Genomic DNA, 23,307 nt, shown 5'->3' on the forward strand with positions numbered 1-23,307 from the left:
ATTAAAAATGAAGAATCCGCGTTGAACCGGCAAAAAAATCAACGGACACGCGCCGCATATTTTTCATAAATATTTTGTCTGCTCCACTGGCACACACTTACAATATTTTTTATCATTAAAAAAAGCGATGCCCGTCTTTGCGGGTAATTTATATTTATGCCACATCGGTCGGATGGTAGCGAAATTTACGCAGATTTCTTTGTGCCTCGGCGCTCGACACTTAAATTTATTTATGCTGATATGTGAGATTCGCTTCATCATCATTTCCCCCCTACTCACCACCACCCCAGAATCTGCCACTTAACACCTTTCTGGCAGCATCTGCCGCCACACCCAAGCCATGTTAATAAATGTCTGCGTCTCAGCCTCCGGACTTTGGCCACCCATCCGCATACCATTTTCATGGCAACCTCCTGACAGATGAGTTGATCTGCGTAGCCTTAACTTCGTCCTCATCGTCTGTCTGGCAAGAAGGCGAACTGGATATTACAAACTTTTTAAAGCTTTAAGTTGAGCGAAACAATTCCCATCCGAATTGCAAATATTTGCTTCAGGCGAGCAGGGGGGACAACAAAAAAACATCAACCCAACAAACAAACAAGCGAACAAGGTTTACAAGACTCATATCAATAATCCCATTTTGGCAGATACTCTGGTTTTCACTTGAGCAACTGGAAAATTGGTTCAACACGAGAAAAGTAATATTTCCCCAGCAGTCAAACCAAATTAAATTTGTTTTGCTCTTGTGCTGGCATGACAGAAATAATCGAGCGGAAAACTTAATGACACTTAAATGGGAGCTTGATATATGAAGCAGCTTATTATAATCCAATTTCAACCACTAACTGTTAGGAAAAACAGTAATGATTAAAATATAAACAACAAATTTGCCTTATATTTAATATTATAACTAATATAAAGGTGACAGTATCTTAACTGAATTGAATATAATTGGATTATTTTATAAATTTTTATCTGTCAGCAATATCATTAAATCCTATAGAAATCGGTTTAACAACCAACGATTAGTCCCATCCCCACATAGCACATTAGTTAAGGTCACTTACTCAAGCGGATGTTGCTTCAAAAATATTAGTAACCAATTTATATTTTTTAATGGCCCAACCCTGATTAACATATTGCCATACAAAGAGATGATTTCATCGGAGCCACAAAAACTGCTTGATTTCAAAAATGAAATGAAGGCGTTCATCCGCTGCCCCCACAAAAATACCCATTACGTTGCATACATCATTATAGATATATCCAGCAAAAGGGGCTAATTGCTGGCAAACAATTGCCGTCTTCAATTACAATTATTTACCATCACTTTGCAGAGCTCAAGTGCCAATAGTCTGGCAGGGAATGCGAAAATACGAGGGCAGGTGAGGCACTTGAATTCGCCTACGAGTATTCATAATTTAAACTCATCTTCATCGCATACAACAACTGAAAATTTGTAATAAGCCGCTTAAGATGCGTGCTCCCCCAGATTGCAGTCACAAATATACGAATTTACATACTATATGTATACGAAGGTATGTTCACAGGTGAGACGGGTCTGCAGTTGACAGGAAAATATGAAAGAAGACATCGGGTAATCCCACCTGCCTTCACCTGAATTTGTCGCCACTTTTGTTGTTATTGCTGATGGTGCTCTGCCAAGATTTGAGCTTAATTTTCCATTTAATAGAATATTTTCAGGCATGTGTGGCTAGGGGTTTTAAGATGAGGTTCTCTGATATGGGGGAAAAATATTTTAAATTACCAAAAATTTTTATCTTTGATTAAATCATCTTAGTAATTTGTAATTTTTTAATATTATTATTACTTTTTTAGGTATTATATACTACTATACTTAAATCTGTTAAAAAAAGACTTATTTATAGTTTTGCAAATGTAATCCTCAAACGTAAACAAAAATGTTGTACTTATTAATATTTTTCAAGTTTTTAGCAACTTAAAACAAATATTTTAGTTATTATTCAATAAAGTTTAAACGCATTAAGGGATTTAAAAGCAATTATCTTTTGAATATTTTAACTTTAAGTTGTCTCTTTCTTTACAATTTATTATTCATATCTTCTTTCAAATCAAAGAGTATCTCAAAACTCCACCACTTGTTGACTTTTTTTCTGTTTCTCAACGCGATTTTCTTCTTTTATTACTCACTTTTAATTATTGAGTTGTGAAACTTATAATCTGCGGCGATTCAGCTCGGCTTTTTTTCAGTACGCTCTTCTGCAATGAATATGCAAATTTGTGCAGCTTAGCGGCGATGGTGGATGGGTCTGGGCTTACTTTGCCGGCTTTTCCATGGATATCTCACTATGCCCCATTATTATTTAAGGTCTCTGGCACTTGGCGAGGCTTTTGCATATTTTATTGTGAATTTCAGAGAGAGAATTTAGAGCTAAATTATGGTCTGTGGGTGGGGCAGTGAAAGAGTGCTTATCATTGCAGTTTGTTGGCTGAATAATTCATGTCCCGAAGAGAAATGCAATCGCCTTCGTTGCTCGAAAAAGGACTTGAAGAGTTTTACTTTTATGATTTTTTTTTTATATATTCCAGATGTCTTTCTCCGTTTCCCAGTCGATTCAATAGAAAATTGAAAATCTCAGACCGAGTGTGTGGGTGTATGAGTTTGCTATAATTCAATTTTCTGCTCGAAATAAAAAAGGGGAAAAGTTTCATTAAAATTCAACTGCATCAGCAAGATTGTAACATCCACATACAGGCAAACAGAGGTGGACCACAAAACCGCCAGCAAATCAATTGGAAGCGAACTTCACTTTTCACCCACTCCACCCCCTTTCAAATCAAACCATTTCATGCCAAATTGAATGCAAGAATTTAATTAAGCCTTCGCTTTGGCTTTTTTGCAATATTATTTTATTGAATATACACAAAATACATATCTGGCTGCCTCACATATGAATATCATTACAAATATGTTTGGCTGACTACTGCATGCACAATTTATTCTTTGATTTATTGAATGGCCACTAGCAACGAATTCGCATAAAGCAGCCAACAATAAATTCATTGATTGTGGTCCTTCGGTGGATCGATTGATGGCGTCATAAAATCATTGGCAAGGTGTCTCACTGGCAGAAAATGGCTAATGTGACAGGGGAATTTGAGATAGTAAAGATGTAATAGTAAAGTAATATTTATGCTAAATCCAAAATAAATTATTATTTAAATATAAGCAGTATAAAACCAATAGTAATTTAAGCTTTTCTAAAAAAACTGATATTTAAAAAGCCATTTTATTTATGTAATATTTCTTAAGACCTAATAAATTCAGCCATAATAGTTTTCTGCAGTTTCGAAAAATATCCAACTCGAAACTACGTATTTCCCATAAAACTCACACGAAATTTAGAAAGCGGTAAGTTGCAAAGTTAATCTGCATCCCACATCCTATTACCAACAACTTTAAGCCTTTAAATGGATGCGAGCGTGGAATGTGGAAGCCAGTTGGTTTGAGCACTAACATGCTGCAGATCCCCTGCATTTAAGCACCGGGGCAAGTGCCCCGAAAAGCCCAGGCACTCACATAATTCCTGCCCTCAAATGCAGTAAATACAAATTTATTTTACACTCTTACATTTTTGGTTCGCCAAGGAGGCAGTAGTTTTGGCGGCGGGAATAGGATAGTACGGCTGGCAACAGTGTTGCAGGCTTTACGAGGCAACAACAGGCGGGCACAACAGCCGACATGTACACAAAACAATTATTGCCCGTAGGTAATTTAGTGGAGAAAACATTACCAGCAAAACCCGAGGAGCAAACGACTAGTAGAAATGTTTTATGTCTGGGTTTTTGGGTCCCTCGATTCCGCCCCTTTCTCCAGCGGTTTCTTGGCCCGCCTCCTCCTTTTCCACTTGAAGTGTGCGCTTAAAATAATTCCAGTTAAACATGGCCCACAATTTGCTTATGGCCCAGACTGGCATTTTCCTCGCATTTCGGCAATTGCCTGGCCAAAGTTTGCTGGTTCAAGAAAAGTAGCAGAAGAGCTTTCCTCGCTTTCCTTGCCTGTCATTCAAGTCGAGTTTCCATGCGGATTTCTTTTGGCCTTAAGACTTGCGGCTGCAGAAGTGATTATGTGATTATATGTGGCCCAAGATCTCAGAGGGCGATTCCTCCGAAAATGATGAGCGGAGATGAAGGCTAAAAGATTGTGAGATTGTAATGTAGTTAACTAAAAATATTTTTATTTCCTTTCTATAGCACCAATAACACCAATTTAAGTAGCATAATAAATATTTGATTTTAATATTATTTTTTTAAAAAGTATGTGTATAGTTCTATTTTTTTGTGTGGAACTTCGAGAAGCAAATGCAATTTTTTCCAGCTTATTTCGTTTTAACATTTGTAAATTTCCGTTTTGATTTTTATTGCTGTCTGCTATACCTTCTTTCTTAAAATCTTCTATGAAGTCTTTTTTTTTTGGATAAAACTATGTCCTGCTTTGCTCTTCTAATTTGATTAGTTCTTTTATAGTTTACTACTACATACTTAAAAAATAAAAAATCTATCATTTCTCCAGTGACCGAAATAAGTCTTAGACAAAAGCTGTACTTTCCGTAAAGGCTCCACAAAGTCTCAGTTTCTCGCCCGTGACAATGGCCCTCATGAACTGCGGACCCAGATACAATCCCTTCTCTGTGCTCTTCGTATCCCCATCCAATCTAATAATATAATCCTTGCTGACCAGTCGATCGGCCATATCCTCCTCCAATTTGGGTATGAGGATGTCGTACAAAGTGCCATCCCCAGCTGCTGTCAGTCTTCGATTCACAATCGTACAACAGTTCTCATTGCGCAGGATCTCCTCGAACTGAAGTTTCACTTGCTGAAGGGAGCTCCTTTTGGGATATCCCGATAGGCGTTCAAAGCACTTAAATTGATAAAACCGACGTTCCAACTCGGCAAGGTCATCTAACAAGGGTTGTATTGGAGGAAGTTGATCCGAATGAGAGCGTGAGAGGCGGCAGAGATCGGCGAGAAGTTGCTCAATCTGAGGGCTAAATAAATCCTCCAGTTTAGCATTGCTTAGAATGTCCTGTAAGAAAAATAATATACAATTTTGTAAAGAATGATTTAAATTTAACTCACAATTAGTTTTAATATTGCTGAATGCAGCAAGGGAACTATGGTCAGATTGTAGATCTCATGCATTTTTCGAGTCTCCATATAGTGAAGCACCTTCAAAGCTTCATTAGTGTCATCAAAGAGTCTTTTTTGTCTGCTTATAGGAACTGCCTGAGCCTGTTCCCAGACTTTTTGCCATGTATTGCCCTCAGTGGTCATCCGAACACTTAACTGATGATGCACCTGACCCAGTTCTGAAAGAAAATGTTGTATAGTAAACATCATTTTACTTATTCAGACTTAAATCTCTTACCATCAGTGACCTCCTCCCAATCTTTGGGACTATACCAGCGTATAAAGTCCTCCATGGCGCCCCTGGGATTGGCAGCCTTGAAGGCTTCCATATCGGAAAGCAGGGAAGTACACATCATTTGGGTGGTCAAGCCGGAGCCAGGTCCCAATTTCAGCATGACTTCGGCATCGTCCTGCAGCTGATCTTCGGTCTTTGGAACCGGATCCTGGGTTTCTGGTATATAAAGATACTCCTCAGGTTCCTCCAGTAATCGCTCATCGTTCAAACGCCTTAGTCGACCCTCGGGTTTCAGACTAAGAACTGATTTCGTTGGAGAACCAGAGCCGGCAGTCAGATCATCGCAGTCAAAGAACTCGCCCTCGTCGTCGTCCTCCTCATCTTCATCCTCCTCGGAACTGGCTTTTCTCATCAGACCCTCGGATTTTCGTTTGCTATTCGCCTCCCGTTGCACGCGACGTTCCACGCAAACGTTGAGCATCTGTAGTTTCTGGTGGAGCAGACAGGTGCGCGTGTCGGGAAAGCCGGCGGAAATTCTGGGGGAAATTCAGAGGAATTGGAGGTGTTAGCATGTTGAGCGGAACCAGAGGTGTTGATACATTCGCTTAATTAATTAGGCTTATGTTGTATTTTGGGGGCTATTTATATGCCTTATTTGATTTCAGTAACTAAGCAACTCTTTAAATTAAATAACTCTGTTTTATATTGAGTTAACCTATTGATAGAAACTACCTGGTTAGATGGTTTGCTACCATTTTCATATTAGCTATACACTTTATAGAATTCTGTGTGTTTTTGCTTTTTAACCTTATACTCACTTATAATAACAATCTTGATTATATTTTTTCTGAGCATCAGAGTTGACTTATTCTTTGAATCACCGTCTTCAGGTTGAGCATTATACGTTTAAGATTTCATCTGCGTCTTAATCGGTGCTTTTCATGACTGCCTGGGCTTCCCCCCACCTGGGCCAAGTCTTCCTCCGCCCTTTAAACATATCAGTCACATTCTTTGGGGCAATCTCAGACTGTGCCTTGACAATCAACCCGACAAAAGGCGGCTATAAGCGAGCTCTCGGCCAAGTTGCCATGCATATATCAGGCCAAACTATGGGAGTGTATACATATCTATGCCCCCGCTGCTCACCCTGCTAAGCCAATTGATATTCACGCTCATCATGGCTGTCAACGCGTGCGTGGCCCTCTGGTCTTGCATAGCCAATGAGCCCGAGAAGTGGTGGTGGAGGTGACTCAGCCAAAAGAGTTCGGTGAACTTTCGGAGCACAGTGTAGAGTGTACCATGGCTACATGTGCTGCATTAAGGGGGAAGTGAGTTATTTGGACCACGACAGCGGATGTTGGCCAGGCCAAAAAAAAAAAAAAGAAGAGGAATAGGGAGCCAGAGCCCTGCAGCTCCTGCACTTGGCATTTGCATAAAAGTTGCCTTATTAGTGGCTGCGTGGACAGCTGCAGCAGCAGGAAGGGAGCAGCTGCTTAAAAGGTTTTTAAAGTGGCTAAAATTGCACTCAACATGGCAGCAGGAGGCCCATAGCTAGCTGACAAATGGCTCTTGGCTTTTATTGACCTAATGCTGGCCACTTGACAATGCCCAATCTCTAAGCATTTGGCCATCTTCTGGACACTTTCATTTTAGTTGCAGTAAAATAAAAACATCAAATGTGCTTCAAGTCATTAATTCTATGTCTATGTTTTCTGGGCCACCACCCCCCAAACAACATCATCGTTAAAATGGTCCAATAAACTAGCCAGAGTTACGTTTATTTTTGTGTGGCCAACAGAACAATTTACTGGGCTGCAATGGCTAGAAGGATAAGCTGCGGTTAAATGGAAATTGTTTGTTTTTTTGCCTAAGCACCAAAATGAGACGACAAAAGCTGGAATATTTAAAAGGGGATTTAGTTGGGGTTATTTATTTAAGAAACCAAGGATTTTCAAGGAATTTATGGGATAAGCCAAGCGGTCGGAGATGTTTTGTTTCCATAAGCTTTTATAAGTGTTTACTTATTTTTTAGCATTCTACAAGCCCTAACAAAAGACGCTTTAATATTCATTATTTAAAAACGATGTCCCATAATTGGATAACCCCAAAATACCTTTCTAACCCCTTCCAAAGCCCAGGTAAAAGTTAATTCCATCTTAGAAATCCAAAATTAATATGCCCTAAAAAGGGCTTCAAACTTCATCGGCTCAAGCTCAAACGGCAACCCAATTTTTGGTGTTGGTCGCCATTTAATTCCTGTGGCTAAGCTGACCCAAAATATGATCAACCTACGCACTCACACCTAAGCCACACTCCAACCCAAATAAACCCAAGCAGTTCTATATATAATCCCATCTATATATAAACTTTTCAATTGACAACTTTTCCCACAAGAGCTAACCAAAAAAAAGAAGCAAATTCACTTTTTTCAACCTCAGAAATTCTAATCCACTTAAATGCTTAACAGCATTATGTGACCTTAAGCCCACAGCCGCCCCCAAGGCCACGCCCACAAGAAGTATGCCCGGCTTTTGTTAAATAAAACTTCAATTAAAACATTTTTGTGCCTAGAGGTGTGTGATGGGAGCAGAAGATTGCCCAACTTGGACCGAAAGGCAGGTGGATGAAAAAAATCAGGCAAAACAAAAACAGAAAGAAAAAAATTAACCGCTCGACCATTGTCTAAAAATGCAAATTTGCCAAGCCACCGACCACCAAAAAAAAATTTAAAAAAAGAGTGAATAATTAAGCGGCCACAACAAAAGAAACAACAACACTGACTGAGAGGGATAGAAAAATCATTTGCACCTTTCAAGTTTTTGGGTGAGAAAACAAAAAGTTGAGTTTTCTCTAAATACCCTGGGGAAGAGTTTAAAAATGTAAGAACAAAATGTTTAGGGATCTTAGCTTTTGCAATCAATTTAATTATTTTTGTTTTTTAAAAATAAAATAAAACAAAAAACATAGTTTGTGATACTAACATATGAATATTTCTTTAAAAAAAGTTTTCTTACTATGTATTAAAAATATAAGTATAATAGGGCAATTAGGAATGATTTGGAAATTCATAAAAAGTAAATTAAACCCAATTATTTAATTTTTTTAAACAAAAATATAATTTCCGTTTTGAACCCATTGTTTTAGCTTAAAAATACTGATACTGTTTTCATTAAAAAATAAATTTGCCGAATAATAAAATTAGTTTTAAAAAAAATTATAGCAGACTCATTCTTCTATAACGTCTCTTTTTAAACCAATTTTTATTGTTAAAAAAAAATATTTTTTTGTTTAAAAAAATAAACAAACCTTTAGATAAAAATATTTTTGTGGCTGCCTTTTTGCTGCGCAACTGTACTCAATTGTTTTTCATTTTTCATTTATTCACTCGGCCAGTAGTTGGGCTGCACTTCTTCCTTTGTTTTCCAGCTGCAATTTTCGCACTTTTCGCGCATTAAAAAATTTAGTGATGCAATTAATACGCAGAAGAAAAACAACAAAGGCGACTCGGCGCGAATAAAAGAAAGGGAATAAAATGGTGCAAGAATTTTTTAATTAAATTTGTGGCCAGACAGTTGAGTGAGAAATGAGAAATGAGGAACGAGAGCTGCAAAAGTGTGGAGTGCACAGTGGAGCTTGAAATATTTTTCTGCCTTCTTCTTTTATTATTTTTTTTTTTTTTGTTCGGATTTAGCCACGTAATGCAATTTATAAGTTGAATTAAGGAAGAGAGACAACCCAACAAAAAACCCAAAATGCCATGAAAAATGAAGTCAGGCGCATCGGACAATTGAAACATCAACCTCAGCAGCCTCCTCTCCCTGGGGGAAGTATCTTATGGATTCAGGGAGGCGTGACACAGCTGCCGAGATGAAGAAAAAACTATCAATCAAAAGACAAAATGTTGATTATTATTTGGAATGCAGCGGAGCGTGCAGTTTAATTATTATTCTGCGGTTTATCCGGGAGTTGCAGAGGAGGCATAAAAGTGGTCGCGGAACTTAATTTGCAATCGAGTAAAATCTCCATAAGCTTTGGTTTGAATTCAAATTATACGGGAAATCAAGTACAAATAGATTTGATTGATTAGGGCACGAACACTTAAATGAAACATATTTTCAAAATATTTTTTTACTTTAAAGGTTTTTTTGTGTACATCTTCGACAATTAAATTGATTAATTAAACTGAAAATGATTTATGAAGCCTTTATACCAGACTATCTTTATTTGTTATAAAAAAAATCAACTAAGGTCCATTCACCTGTTCTTTTTCTGCTTGAAATCTCATAATATAACAATGACCAGCGAGAATAAAAAATTGTCTCAAGCAATACCAACCGAAAAAGAGAAAAGTGTGTGTCATTATAACTCATGATTATGCAAAAAGGTCAACAGCTTCTTTGCTGACCCTTAAGTCATCACCTATTGTTTGCATGGTGGCCAAAAAGGGGATGAAAAGGGGGGTTAAAGGCGGGAAAAAAAGAGGGGAACGTCACGTGCTTGGCTTTTTTATGAGGCGGCCAAATTAAATTAAATGGCTTACAAAAAGCTACGCCGCGTAACACTTTTTTATTTGGTACGTTTGGCGGTTGGTCCTTTTTTTTTTTTGGTTTTTTGAAAAGAGCCCCTAAAGGGATGCAAAGGATTTACTCACGCTACGTTCATCATCCCCGTTTTTATGCCTATTTTATGGCCCAAAGGAGGAGCCGGAAAAGTGACTGGGAAGTGAAGCACCTCGTTTGACAGGGGCAGCCAGGCGGACGGGCAAATTAATCAAAACTAAACTGCCCCAAGGATCAGATCACGGCAATGGAAGGGGGCGCTCCTTTCACGCACTGTTTGTTGTCTAACGAGCATGAAAATGAAATTGAAAGTAGCCTGCCAAAACTGATTGATAAAGCTCGTCCACTTGCACTTTCCATGCTGAGAAAAAATATAATAAATCATGGCTGAGTTAGTAAAATAATTTATGATAAATATAATGTTATGATTGAAATATTTAAACACACAGAAAAATATAAATTATGATCTTTAATATACTTGTTGCTATCTACCTATTATTTGGAATGTTCAGAGCTTTTATGCTGATCACTGAACACCTCTTAAATAATTTTTCAAAGAGGTTCTGCTTTTTTTTCTGTGTATTTCGTGTCTTATACATTTACCCCCATACCAATCCTTGACCAACTGACCAATGAAAGATACTAGAATACAGGGGCGGAGATTTGCCTGCCAGGCGACAGTATTAATTGGGTAATTTATGACCCGACTGGACCAGACAACCTTCACTTTTTCATTGAGCCCCCAGATTCACTCTCTCTAACTGAAACTACGTTTCTCCTGTTTATTTGCAGCTCTATGCCGGCACCAAGATGAGACCAGGCCGAACGACAAAAGCTATACCAGCAGCGACCACGCCCCTGCTCCTGCTACTCCCACTAATCCTGGGAAGGGTCGGATTGGCCCACGCCCAGTGTCCTTGGCAGAGGGATGTGCCCGACCTGCAGACGAGCTGCATCTGCGCCTACAATCTGGGCAGGGAGCTATCCGTGCAATGTGATCAGGTGAGAGTTGATTCGTTATCCCATATAATGATATTATAGGTAAAATATCATGTTTCACTGTTATTTATTATTTAAATATTTAAACAATTATATTGCCTTATTTATTTACATAAAGATACATAATGTCTAAAGATTTTATGATATTTAAATTGATATGGCTCGGTGAAATATGTAAAAATAATATTTTATTTCATATTATATAGTAAAATAATCCTTTAAAATAATTAGAAAAACCTTTAATGGCTTTTAATGGCCAGAATTTAAGAAACCACTTCAAAATCCTTATAAATTAAGAACATAATTCCTGTACTGGCACCATAAAAAGTATAGCTAAGCCATAACTTATAGACCATAAGCAAGGACTGACCTCGGGCACTTGAACTTTAATATAATATAATGTGATGATTTTATCGAATTTAATCCCTTTTCTAGGTGGACTTTCTGCAATTGCTGGATGCGATGAACAGCCATGCCCGCCTGAAGCCTGTGGATTTGCTGTACGTGAATAACTCCACGATAACAGAGTTGCCCGAAGCCATTTTCAGCAATTTGAGCCTGCACAATGTGCAACTCTCGAGCTGTGGCATCCAGAGAATAGCGACGGGTGCCTTCAAGGGCCAGGAATCGGTGCTGCGGAATCTTAATCTGCAGGATAATCTCCTGGCCGATGTGCCAGTGGAGGCACTCAAGGTCCTGGGCAAGCTGAACCTGCTGGACTTGTCCAAAAATCAGCTCAGCCACATTCCCGACGATGCCTTTGTGGGCCTGACAAAGCTGTCAACCCTCAAGCTGAACGATAACAATGTTACCCTGGCTGCCAATGCATTTCGGGGACTCGAACAGAGTCTGAAGAACCTCAATCTGAAGGGAACCAAGCAGCGAAAGGTGCCGGAAAGTATTAGGGGTCTGAAAAGCCTGGCTTTTCTCGATCTCTCACAGAATGGCATCAAGAAACTGCCCGGTGCGGGTGGCATTCGAGTGTTCGATGGTCTGGACGCGTTGACCGCCCTGAATCTGGAAAGGAATCTCATCCAGAGCATTGGCGAAACGGCATTTGCAGGTGTACGAAAAACACTGAGCTCACTGAGTTTGCTCAACAACCTGCTGGCCGAATTTCCCATCGGTGCTGTGCACTCGCTGAAGGAGCTGCGTGTCCTGGACATTGGCTTCAATCTGCTGACCACCCTGCCGGAGGCCGCCTTTCGGGGAAATCCGGGCATCACGCTGCTGGCCCTGGACGGAAATCCACTGAGCAGCGTGCCCGAAGGCGCCTTCGCCCATCTGAATGCCACTCTGCGTGGACTCTCCCTCGGAGGCAGGTTCCTTCACTGCGATTGCAAGCTGCGATGGGTGGCCGAGTGGATTCGGAATGGTGACTTACAGGTGAGTGGATGCGGGATAAACTGGTGGAATTGCGCTCTACAGGGTGGCATATCTGTATAAACCAACTTCCAAGCAAAAAATCCCATCTAGGTGCCACAGAAACAAGAATATTCCTAAGCAGATCATGCAAATGGGTTATAAACTTATATTTTTATAAACATTTTTATAATAACAATTTTCCCTATTTTTTTTTATAAGGACAAATTAAGTGATTTAAAAAAAAAAATATTTTTATCCTACATTTGCCAACTTAAAATTCCTACAAAACATAAATAAAACATATTAGACCTACCCATAATTGCAATAACTTTTTAATTTACTAAACGTCATGAAACTTTCTTTAAAAAAATAGCTTAAAGTTATATATATAAACATAAATGACAGATGTTAGCCTCTTTTCCGTAGCAGACCTTAGCACCCACATATTTTTATGACACCCTGATAAAACTCGTTGTCAAATGGCCCATTTCCGATTGGATCTTTTGCTTGGCAAACTTGCTAACGTTCGTTTCATTAACTCGGCAACTGTGTTTGGGTTTGCTTTTTCCCAACCCCAACTCCCACGCCCACCCCCAGGTTACATCACGCGAACGGAACCCCCAGTTTTGTGGCACCCCACCACGTTTCCGGGACCGGGGCTTCTACTCGATTCAGCCGGAGGAGCTGAGTTGTCCGGACATTGCCGATGCCGCCCTCCGAGGACCCGTCGGCCTGGCCGACAACCTGAAGCCAACTCTCTCCTCATCGCCCGATTCGGTGGAATATGAAACGGGCTTGGGCACGGGTACAGTGGGTACGGGTACAGTGGGCACTGGCACTGCTGCCTCCGCTCCGGTGACCAGCAGTGTGAGCAGCTCCACTTCGACAACGACACCCACAACAACCACAACGACAACCACACCGGAGCCAACAACCAAGAGGAGTACGGTAAGTGGGCAGGTGATAAAACCAGGAGGCATCGTTAATTTAACAATTGGGGGGGAAATAAAATAAAATATAAAAAGGGGGAGAAATATATCATGGTGGCGGTTCCTCAGCGACACTTTGTCAAATAAATCAAGAAACATCAAGCGGGATGTGTCAGTTGTTCACTTTTAAAGTCGTATATTAAAGAAAAATGTTGAAAGCCTTTAAATCATTTTAATTAATTAATTATTAATTATGGAAACAATAAGTTATGATATCATGTATTCAGTAAGTTAATATTTAATATTCATAAATCAAGAAACTTTAAGCGGAATGTGAGCAAAAGATTATTAATGAGAATTTTAAAAGTTCAGCAACATATTTTAAAAAAGTTTTTAAAACCTTAATGTTTTTATGGAGAATACATAAATAATGATATCCTGAATTCAGAAATTAAAAATTTTAAATATCGGGAAAAACATGTTACTGTCTTAAGGTGAATTATAATTTATGTATGATTTAAAGCTTTATAAAATTTATAAACATAGGTATATTAAAAACTAATAGTTCAATAAATTCTATTATTGATCTCCTATTTCTTCCCAATATTTCAAAAATTCCCCTTTACAGACTCGTCCTCCGACCAAGTCAACTACAACGATATCGGCCACCACAGCGACATCTCCCACATCGAATCTCTCTGTCAACGGAACCGGCACAGTTCAGGCCACCTCCATCACCACCAGCAGCAGTTCCTCCTCCTCATCCACATCCACCGGCCATGGGAATGGCAAACAGGCTCCAGGATGGCGCCAAGGAGTGACCAATGGCAATGGCAATAGTGCCGCAGGAACTGGAGGCCTTCACAAGCCGCAGAGGCCACCACTTGTCCTGGGCTATCCACCCCAGAGGGGAACTCGCATCGACGATGCCAACGAGGTGCAGGTGAAGCACGCCTTCCGGCAGGATAGTTCCGTGATCATCCAGTGGGATTCGGATACGGCGAATATCTTGGGATTCCGGGTGGTCTATCGACTGTTCGGCGAGAAGGCCTTCAAGCAGGGACCACCATTGGAGTCCAGCGAACGTGAGTTCAAGATCAAGAATGTCCCCGCCCAGGAGTGCATCATTGTGTGCGTCATCTCGCTGGAGGAGCTCCATGTGACCCCGGAAACGGTTCCCTATCAGCAGTGCCGAGAGGTCCGCACAGTCGCCTCGCAGGCCTCCAACATGGACAAGATAACGATTGCGGCCAGTGCGGCCATTTGTGGCACCATCATTGTGGCCGTGATTGTCTTCATTGCTGCCAGCAGGTGCGTCCCTATATATAGCATATATATATTTCAGTTGTTCTTTAAGCGACTTTCCCCTTTCCCTTTCACCAAAGAGTTATTACCCAACAACTGAGCCACGGACAAAGCCAATTGCTGTGCAAAGTGGCTGGCTGATTTATCGCAGGTCCTTAAGTCGTTGCCACTTTTCTATACAGTCTATTTTGGCCCCATCGCACTGCGTAGAATTTGCTACGCTTTATGCTCTCCATAGTATCTTCACACTTAATCATCTCCAAGTGCAACCCCATTGTACTCTTGTTGGGGATAGTGTGATTTTTACAGGATGTTTATTATAAATAGCCATGGGTTACCGAACAAAAAAAGGGTGGAATTTTTAGAATTTTAACAAAATACAATTTTTTTAGAAGGTAACAAAAAGTTCCCAGCTTAAAAAATTTTCCTATAAATACTTTTGACAAAAATTATACTAGAACCCAATCAATCGATAGTTAATACCACATGTTATTATTCCCATTCCACAGATATTACTTCTTTTTCCAAGAAATATTATAAAGAATATTTCCCTTTATATGCAAAGTTTTATTTTTTAAAAACAGTCCCCAGCGTAAAAGATTTCGGTCCAATAACCTTACTTATTTCAGAGATTTTTTTAATATTATCAGTAAAATTTAAGATTTCCAGGGCATACCTGTACAAATTTCTTAAATGGATAACCCACTTTTAAGACCCTTAATTAACTGCAACAGACATTCCGTTTTGTGGAGCATTAGTATATGTTTTTTCTCTAATTGTTACAAGATAAACGATGCAATTATTGGTTTGGCAAGGGTATTTAGGACCCCTATTTCGTTCTAGATCTCATCCTTTCCCTATCCTATTTTTTTTTGCAGACGCTCCCGCAAACTGCAGAACAGCCAGCAGAAGAGTCCGCTGCCAATTGGAGGTCTGCCCGTTAATTGCTGCGGTCCGACCGGTTCACCGGGACCACTTGGCTCCATTGCAACGCTATCGGCATTTAACAATCACAAGGTGAGTAGTTCCCCCAGACACTCCACTCTACACCACTCCACTCAATAACCCCTTGGCCTAACTGGTGGAGGAGCTTGCCAAGAAATTGTTGCCACTTCTGGCTCCCGACTGGCTGGCTAACTATATAACTGGCTGAGGGGCTGAGGGGCTGACTGGCTGTCCGGATTGTCAGATAGTTGGCTATCTGGGAAATGGAGAAGTAGGGGACTGGGGATGGCTTAGACCATGACTACGGGAAATTGGCAGCGATGCGATTTGATGACTGTTGATTGTATTTATGGGGGACAACAAATTAAATGGAGCGCGGCTCAGATAAATACTATGGAAAGAGTGCACAAAGTATTTCAGATTTGCCATCTTCTGTTTTGAGGTTTTTTGGCAAGGCTGCTTAGCCAAATATATTAAAGTAAATAATTACTGATTAGTGGAATTGGCGGGAAAAAATTCTTAATTTAGTCTGGAAATGGAAAGCTCCTTGAACCTAAGCATGGAAATAAATAGAAAGTAACTTAAAACTTTAAACTGCAGTCGAAATTTGATATGATAATAAAAGTTAGGTAATAAACTGATTGGCCTTTATATAAATTCAGATTGTAATTGAGGGCATTAAATGGTTTTTGTTAATAATTTTTTTATTTTTACTATATGTAATTCCTTTTTTGCGAAAAGTAACGAGTAATATAATGTATAATAATAATATAATATTTTTCTATGATCTCTCACTTTATCACAAATCAATAGATCGTTCTGTATAAAAATATAAACTGTCATTAAAAAGTTTAAATGATTATAGTAAATATTTTTATTCTTAATGATGATTTATAATAAAACATTTTTTTATGAACCCTCACTTTATCAGGAATGGGATCAAGTCTCGGCCTACAGTGGTCGCTCGATACCGCGTCCCCGGATTTATCCAGTGGAACAGCCAGACGATATGCGTAGCCATTTCTCCGGAATGCCCGGCAAAGTGGGTAAATCAAGGTGAGTAACCCATTTTTAACCTTCCGCAATCCACGGCGAACCAAACATTTGCTTGCCCTGCATTCCGAGCTTCTTGCATTTTTTACCAAGGCCTTTATTTTCCATATTATTTATTCCGTTCGTTTCGATTGTTTCATTGTTTGATTATGAATTATGCATAATGCATCATACACACGCCCACGAAAACCAACATACAACGCACACACCAACACACACATTCAACTACAGTAGATCCCTGGCGGATGGACAGTCGCAGCATAGTTTCTCGAATAATTCGCATCGTGGCTATTTGGGCAGTGCCTTTCCCTCGAATCTGGTGAATTCCCGGCCGGAATTACGACAATCCCGGCAATCCCTGGCCGCCGCTTCGGAGCGAATGTCCCGTGCCTCGTATGCGGGATCGATTCATGGGGGCGGAAACGGAGGAGGCGGTGGCATGGGCGGCAACGGAGGCGGCGGTGGCGGCAACGGACTGCCCGTGAGCAGCCTGATGGCCATGGGCGGCATGGTGGGCGGCGGCGGACCGGCCAGCATCGCCTCCAGCGCCCGAAGATCGAGACCGCGTTCCAGATCCCGCGAACAGCTGAACACCACCCACATACATAACCATCGACCAGGAAGTCGGTAAGTAGAACGGCCCACAGGAAACCCAAATATAAACAAACAACCTAATTAAAACCACTTCGCACCCACTTCAAGACGATTATCACGGCTCACAAATCACACATCCTAAATTACACTTTCAGTTCTTTCTTTTATGTTTCTTGTTTCTCAACTTTTGCGTTGAAAGTTCTTTTTTTAACTCATTGGTTTACAGCTTTCGTTGCTGATTAATTTAATCAGCTTTTTTATGCATTGGGCGGGGCTTTGATTTATTAGAGAACGTCTCAGAAAGATTTCAATGTCAAGCTTCAAGATTTCTAACGACGGAAAGTTCTCAAAAATCGTGGGAAAATAGACAAGTATTGATTAATGGCTTTGTGGTTCCTCTTCCAACTTTTTATTTAATCTTAACCTTGAACTTTGAAATCATCAAAGCAGATGTCTACTTCTAAATATTTTAGTAATGATTTATGATTCGAGAGATAGCTAAAATAATAAGAATATATTTTATTCAACTGCTTGTTTTTCACAGAAATCGATAAACGATTGACCTGTTTTAAAGTAATTACAATTCCCATTTAGTTTTCAATCCGATGCAGTAAATGACCCATTCATTCGCCAACTTTTCCAACCCAAACCAAAACACTTTCGAACAACTTCCTCGCCGAGCTTTATGTTCAGCCTTGATTGGCAACTATCCATCGCCGCAATCAAATCAAACTTTCATCCATGTACGAAAAAAATTCTGTAACTACATTGTGTACATGCATTCCTTTCACCACTAACCCAAAGTCCCCCGAAACCCCCCTCCTAACACACCCCTTGTATAAATTTTCCACTGATTCCATTAATTTTAATTGCGTTTCGCTTGGATACGAGCATTTTTAACTGCACAAAACGCATGGGGCAATGCGTTTGTGTGGGACTAGTGAATCTCTGATATAATCGATACAAACAACTGGTATGGTTTGCTATAAATCCCATTGCAGATACTCGCAGGCGGGATCGACGCACACGCTGAACAACTATTGCGATACATCGGACAATTGGACGGATCACGACATGGACATCTATATGGCCCGCAATCCGACGACGCGAAACGGTTTAGTGCCATTATGAGGGCGACTTACGTTGTCCTGATATTTCAATGTTGTATTAAACTGGGACGGCATCTTCTGACAATATCTGACGCCGGCCATTGAGGGGCAAGGGGGCAGGGGGCATGGTCGGCGTCAGCAACAGCAGCAGCAGCAACAGCAGCAGCAACATTTGCAACAGCAGCATCAGCAACATCAGCAGCAACTGCAACAGTTGAGGAATGAGCGACATCAACAACGACACAGAAACAATCAGCAATTGGAGCAGCCATATCAGCCAGCACAGCAGCAACATCAACGATTACACTACTATATGCCGCAGACAGAGCGTTGCACCTCGCCCCCCGATGTGGTGCCCCGGGCAGCCAATTTCCATAATAGCAATACCACAACTACTGACAACAGCAACATCAGCAGCAGCATCAGCAACCAGCAACCATCGCCGCTGGCTGCGTTGACAGCAACGCTAGAAGATGCAACAGCAGCAGCAACATCTAGCGAGGCAGCAGCAGCAGCAGCAGCAACAACAGCTAGTGGCATTGTTGTTGAGAACTATTTTAACGAATATGAACGTCAGGAAATCATTTATCATCATCCCACAAGCAACAGTAGCAAAAGTAGCAACAATAGCAGCAGCAGCAACAGCAACACGGCAGCAACACGCCAACTTCCCCGCAGCAATGCCTTCCGTTTACAGTTACCCGCAATGGCAGCGGCAGCGACTAACAATATTTTATATAATATCAGTAATAACCATGATGCAACCGGCAACATTGGCAATTATAAGGCGCATACGTTTAGTGATAGCTGTAATTGTACATGTAATTGTAGTCTAAGCGAGGAGGAGATGGCACCTGTGACAACAGCAGCAGCAGCAGCAGCATCTCGAGAGGATGAGGAGGAAGCCGGCTCATCCTTGGCCAGCACCTCGGTGTCGAGCATAGAACAAGTGCAGCAGCAGCACCAACAGCAGCAACATCATCCCAAGGAGGAGCAGCAGGAAGTGTCCTTGTCTCTGAACTTGACATTGGCTGACACTGGGACAGAAAGTGCACCAGATCCAGCAGACACATCTGCAGACAGGGCCGGGCCTTGAGTGCAGCTCCTTGATGTTGCTGCTGCTGTTGTCACCGGGGCCTCTCGGAATCTGCATAATGCATAACAATCGCATGGGCAGACGTTAAAGTGTAGACACAGAGGAGAATAGATATTTTTATATGCTGTTTAGAGTGCAATAAATACAACTTTCCCTAGTTCTTTCTTGCAATCTCAGTTGGAACAGAGATATAATGTTGAGCGATCAAAGAACTACAACTTAAGTCAATATTGGTACTAATTATACTTAATAGCTATTATATCGAATTAACTAATGTGTAGCGTGTAAGGAGGCAAGGTCGTTTAAATGCTGGGATAGACAGGCATAGAAGTCGCTGAGAGAGCACAAAAAAAGCAATATGTATATAATTTAGAATGAGCAAACAAAACCAGTCCTATAAGATGTAATTTACACAACCGTAATTCAAGTTTAAAGAGTTTCAAGATAGTTAAGAGCCAAATAACCAGTTGTAATAGGTCAAATCAATTCCTCACACACTTTTAACATTTAAAGCATTCCCAACAACATTCTCTAGTCTGGACCTCTTTTCATTTCCCCAATTCATTTATATTTCACTCTATGTTTGTCTATCCCAGCCTTAGGGCTGCTTACCCATTCCAGTAGTTTTTGAACCAACCAAAACCATTTTACTGCCTAAACAGTTTTAATTTAACTCATATTGAAGTCCGTTTCAGTTCGAAATCGATTTTTAGTCTCGACTTGTTTCACTTCGTTTTGTACAGAAGCTTCAATCGAAACATTTGCGTGCTAAGTTCTATCTTATGTTTATGATTTCTAATTTTTAGTGAGATTTTAATAAAACAAATATATTGAAAATTTATCGTTTTATTTTTATTTCTATTTATTTGCTTCCTAGTCGAGCGCCTGTACATCGTTGTATATAGAAATTCGTAGGCTTAAGCGTTTGAAACGATTTTGGTTTTAGCCTTATCATTATCATTATCGTTGGAGGGGCAAATCCGGACAAACAGTCCGGATAAGTCCGGGCGAAACACAGTTGACAGTTAACAATATTTAGTGCCCGTGGACAGGATTTCGCAAGAGATCCACAACACGTCCATGTCTGGCACTAGATACTTAGTGATGTAAGCTAATATCTACTCTATATTTACTCTATACTCTATCCCTAAGAAACCCAGTTATAGGCAAGGCTTTGAGCATTAGTACAGTAAGCACAATTTAGGTGGAAAACGGGAGCAATTATTTAGAACAACCAGTAAACAAATATTCCAATACAACGTAGGCAATAAATTCAAAGAAATTTTCCGTTAAATGTTTCACTTGTAAAGCAAGCAAAGGAAAAGTAGAGGAACAAATATCCGACACTAGTGTAAGAAACTTTAAATCAAATTTAGTGTTAAACAATTAAAACTTAATTAAACTGCCTTAGCACATTGAGAACGATGAAGAAAAAAAACGAAAGCACGTGCTTCAATTTAGTTTAGCTGCACTTGAGAAAAAAAAACGAAACACGAAACCAAGAGATGAGTAATATTTTATGATAATCGGAGACACCAAAACTGCCAGCCAACCAAAATAAAATATATATCTTTAAACTGGAGGTAGGCATAGTAGGTAAAGGAGCTCATCTCTGACATCACACTGAAAACGAAGACACCAACCGATTTTGAGGAAGACAACACCACCAACCCACAAAGTTAGACTTATAGTACACGATCCCATATTAAATGTGCGTTATATTGTTAAATATAAATCCAATTCAAGTGTTAACTTTGCGGCTTCACAGATTAGCAAACTAAATTTACTAGAAAATTTACGAAACAATTTGGTTTTTGGTTTTTAGTTTGTACGCATCAAGTTCCAAATAAAGCATATTTTTGTTACTATCTGTTGGGGTGATATTGTGTTTTACTTACCCTGGTACGGTTAGGGAGTTATCCCACAGCAATCGCAGTTGGCGGGTAAAGGCCGCCCACACTTGAGCCATGCCCTCAACGCTGCCCAAGTGGGCGTGGCAGGTGGCCAGGAGACAGCTGAGCCGACAGACCAAGGAATCGGGAACAGCGCTCTTGATTCGCATGGGATCGAACTAAGAAGTGACAGAAATAAGGTAAAAGGGGATAAGTATACAGCTTTTTATTTGATTTATTTTATAATTTCTATTAATCCTTATTATTATAAAAGAATCGAAGTCGATTTCCGTCTTGGTCCTTCCGCCCTAAACATAGCACAGGTGTGCACTAAGTAAGGATTTTATGAAATTTCGTTCCAAAGGATTTCCAAGCCCTCTTCAAGATCGCAAAATATTGATTTGAAATTTGAATTACCCACATTATCAACCATTAGAGTTGATTTTATGAGCCTTATGTGGATGGAATGGATTAAGTGGATTATGATATGGGAAAGCTATTTACTTGGTTATGTTTGTGGTTGAGGAAAATTATAACCCCCACTCACCTTATCTTTGAAGCTCTTTTTGGAGTAGGGAAACAGCGCCATTTCGGGATGCATATCTGGGAAAAGATAGGCCAAAAGTTCGCTCAGTTCGCTTTCGGTCATGGGACCAGGCAGTCGTTTTGTTAGTCCCGCCTGTGAGGGCAACTCGTAACTCCGTTCCCGGCGTGTAGTCAACTTGTGTTCGGTAATGCGATCTAGGGGATTAGAACCCGCCTCTGCTCCGCTGCTCATACCCGAGAAATTCCGGCCCACAAAGGACTCCAGGGATCTAGTGACCCCGGCTACAGGCTGATAATCTCTCAGGCAGCAGGAAAGATACGACGAGGCCTCCACGGAGAGGTAAACCTTACCAAGCGGCGCCTTGGAGGGCACAAAATCGCTTCTCTGTTCGCTGTCAAAAGCCACGTGTTCGGATAACTCTGGCCAGGTGTAAACCAAATAGATTTCTGTGCAAGACTCGGGTGTATATCCGTGGGGCAGAGAGCAAAACTGTTGAACTTCCAGGTGCGAGACCTCTCCGTCGACCACTATATCCTCGGAACTGAGGCCATGATCGAATGGCACATACATGGGCATGCGGATGCGCATGGTGTCCAGAGCATATGTGGTGCAAACGGAGATCATGGCCGCCTGGGGATAGGAGGTGGGCACCTTTTCCCTGAACAGGGTGAGCAGACCCATCAGGAAACGGCACTCGGGCGGGGCCTTCTCCAGTCCAATGAGCCGGAAATTGGTCCTCAGTGCGGGAGCTAAGGCCACGCCCGTGTAGAAGTTCCATTTGGGATCGTAGATCTGCACAAAGATGGGGACCACACTCTGAACCTCTGCGGACACGACGGCAATGGCGCTCAGAAAGAAATTGAACTCCGAGGTGGACTTCATGTAGTTGAGATTAGGATTGACGGGATGCAGGACAATGAACCGCCTGAGTCCGTAGATCCTGGCCAGAATATGCAGATCCTGGGAGCTTCTTATCGGGGGTCCAAAGCTATTCCCATTGGCAATGAGGTCATGATGGCAATTGGTTCGCTGCAGACAGGTGTTCTCCTTGACCTTCTCCTTGGCCAGTTCCTCGTCCGGCAGGATGGCCTGATGGTGCTCCACTTGGATGCCATTTTTCAGCATATCCAGCGTCTCCTTCTCCACTTTCCACTTGCAGTTGTAGATTTCCTCGGCTTTGAGACACCTGCCCACGTCAGATTCGGCGGTCACGTCCCATTTCTGGAGGATCTCACCCAGCTGGGCATTGAACACCTCCCAATCGGAATCGGCACTGAAGTTCTCCCGGTAAAATTCACTATCGTCGATTTCCTCGGCCATTTTTAAAGGATTTTAAGGAGCTTAATGCGTATATCAACAAAAGACAACAAACTAAAATCGTAGACAACAATGGACTAGTGTTGCCAGATCTTTGGTATTGGCTTAAACAGCTGATTGCTACGGCAGCCCTGGAAAGTAGTGTTGTAAAAGGTTTTTTATATTTTACATATGAAATTAAATTTAT

The 23,307-nt window shown here is 40.8% G+C and overlaps 2 protein-coding genes across 5 annotated transcripts in view; one reads left to right on the plus strand and one right to left on the minus strand.

Moving 5' to 3' along the window:
- LOC119545997 (leucine-rich repeat and fibronectin type-III domain-containing protein 2) overlaps positions 1–18,304 on the plus strand; it is a 57,083-nt gene extending 38,779 nt beyond the window's left edge. Inside the window, exons 3-10 of one of the 4 annotated variants that reach the window (XM_037851993.1) lie at positions 10,762–10,971; positions 11,404–12,354; positions 12,931–13,281; positions 13,891–14,573; positions 15,446–15,584; positions 16,444–16,568; positions 16,797–17,192; positions 18,161–18,304. In XM_037851993.1, coding sequence (XP_037707921.1) covers positions 10,780–10,971; positions 11,404–12,354; positions 12,931–13,281; positions 13,891–14,573; positions 15,446–15,584; positions 16,444–16,568; positions 16,797–17,192; positions 18,161–18,290 — 2,967 coding nt within the window. In that variant the 5' untranslated portion in view covers positions 10,762–10,779 and the 3' untranslated portion in view covers positions 18,291–18,304. The remainder of the gene's footprint in view (positions 1–10,761; positions 10,972–11,403; positions 12,355–12,930; positions 13,282–13,890; positions 14,574–15,445; positions 15,585–16,443; positions 16,569–16,796; positions 17,193–18,160) is intronic. The other 3 variants (XM_037851994.1, XM_037851995.1, XM_037851996.1) reach the window with 3 other exon arrangements.
- LOC119545999 (rab3 GTPase-activating protein catalytic subunit) lies at positions 4,193–23,123 on the minus strand. The gene is made up of 5 exons (XM_037851997.1): positions 21,804–23,123; positions 21,263–21,435; positions 5,414–5,946; positions 5,125–5,354; positions 4,193–5,071 (listed from the first exon to the last, which is right to left on the minus strand). Exons 1-5 carry the CDS (start codon positions 23,121–23,123, stop codon positions 4,571–4,573), a joined length of 2,757 nt encoding a protein of 918 aa, XP_037707925.1. The 3' UTR covers positions 4,193–4,570.
- Between the last annotated feature and the right edge of the window lie 184 nt (positions 23,124–23,307).

Source organism: Drosophila subpulchrella, chromosome 2L, assembly GCF_014743375.2.
Source record: "Drosophila subpulchrella strain 33 F10 #4 breed RU33 chromosome 2L, RU_Dsub_v1.1 Primary Assembly, whole genome shotgun sequence".
NCBI lineage: Eukaryota > Metazoa > Arthropoda > Insecta > Diptera > Drosophilidae > Drosophila > Drosophila subpulchrella.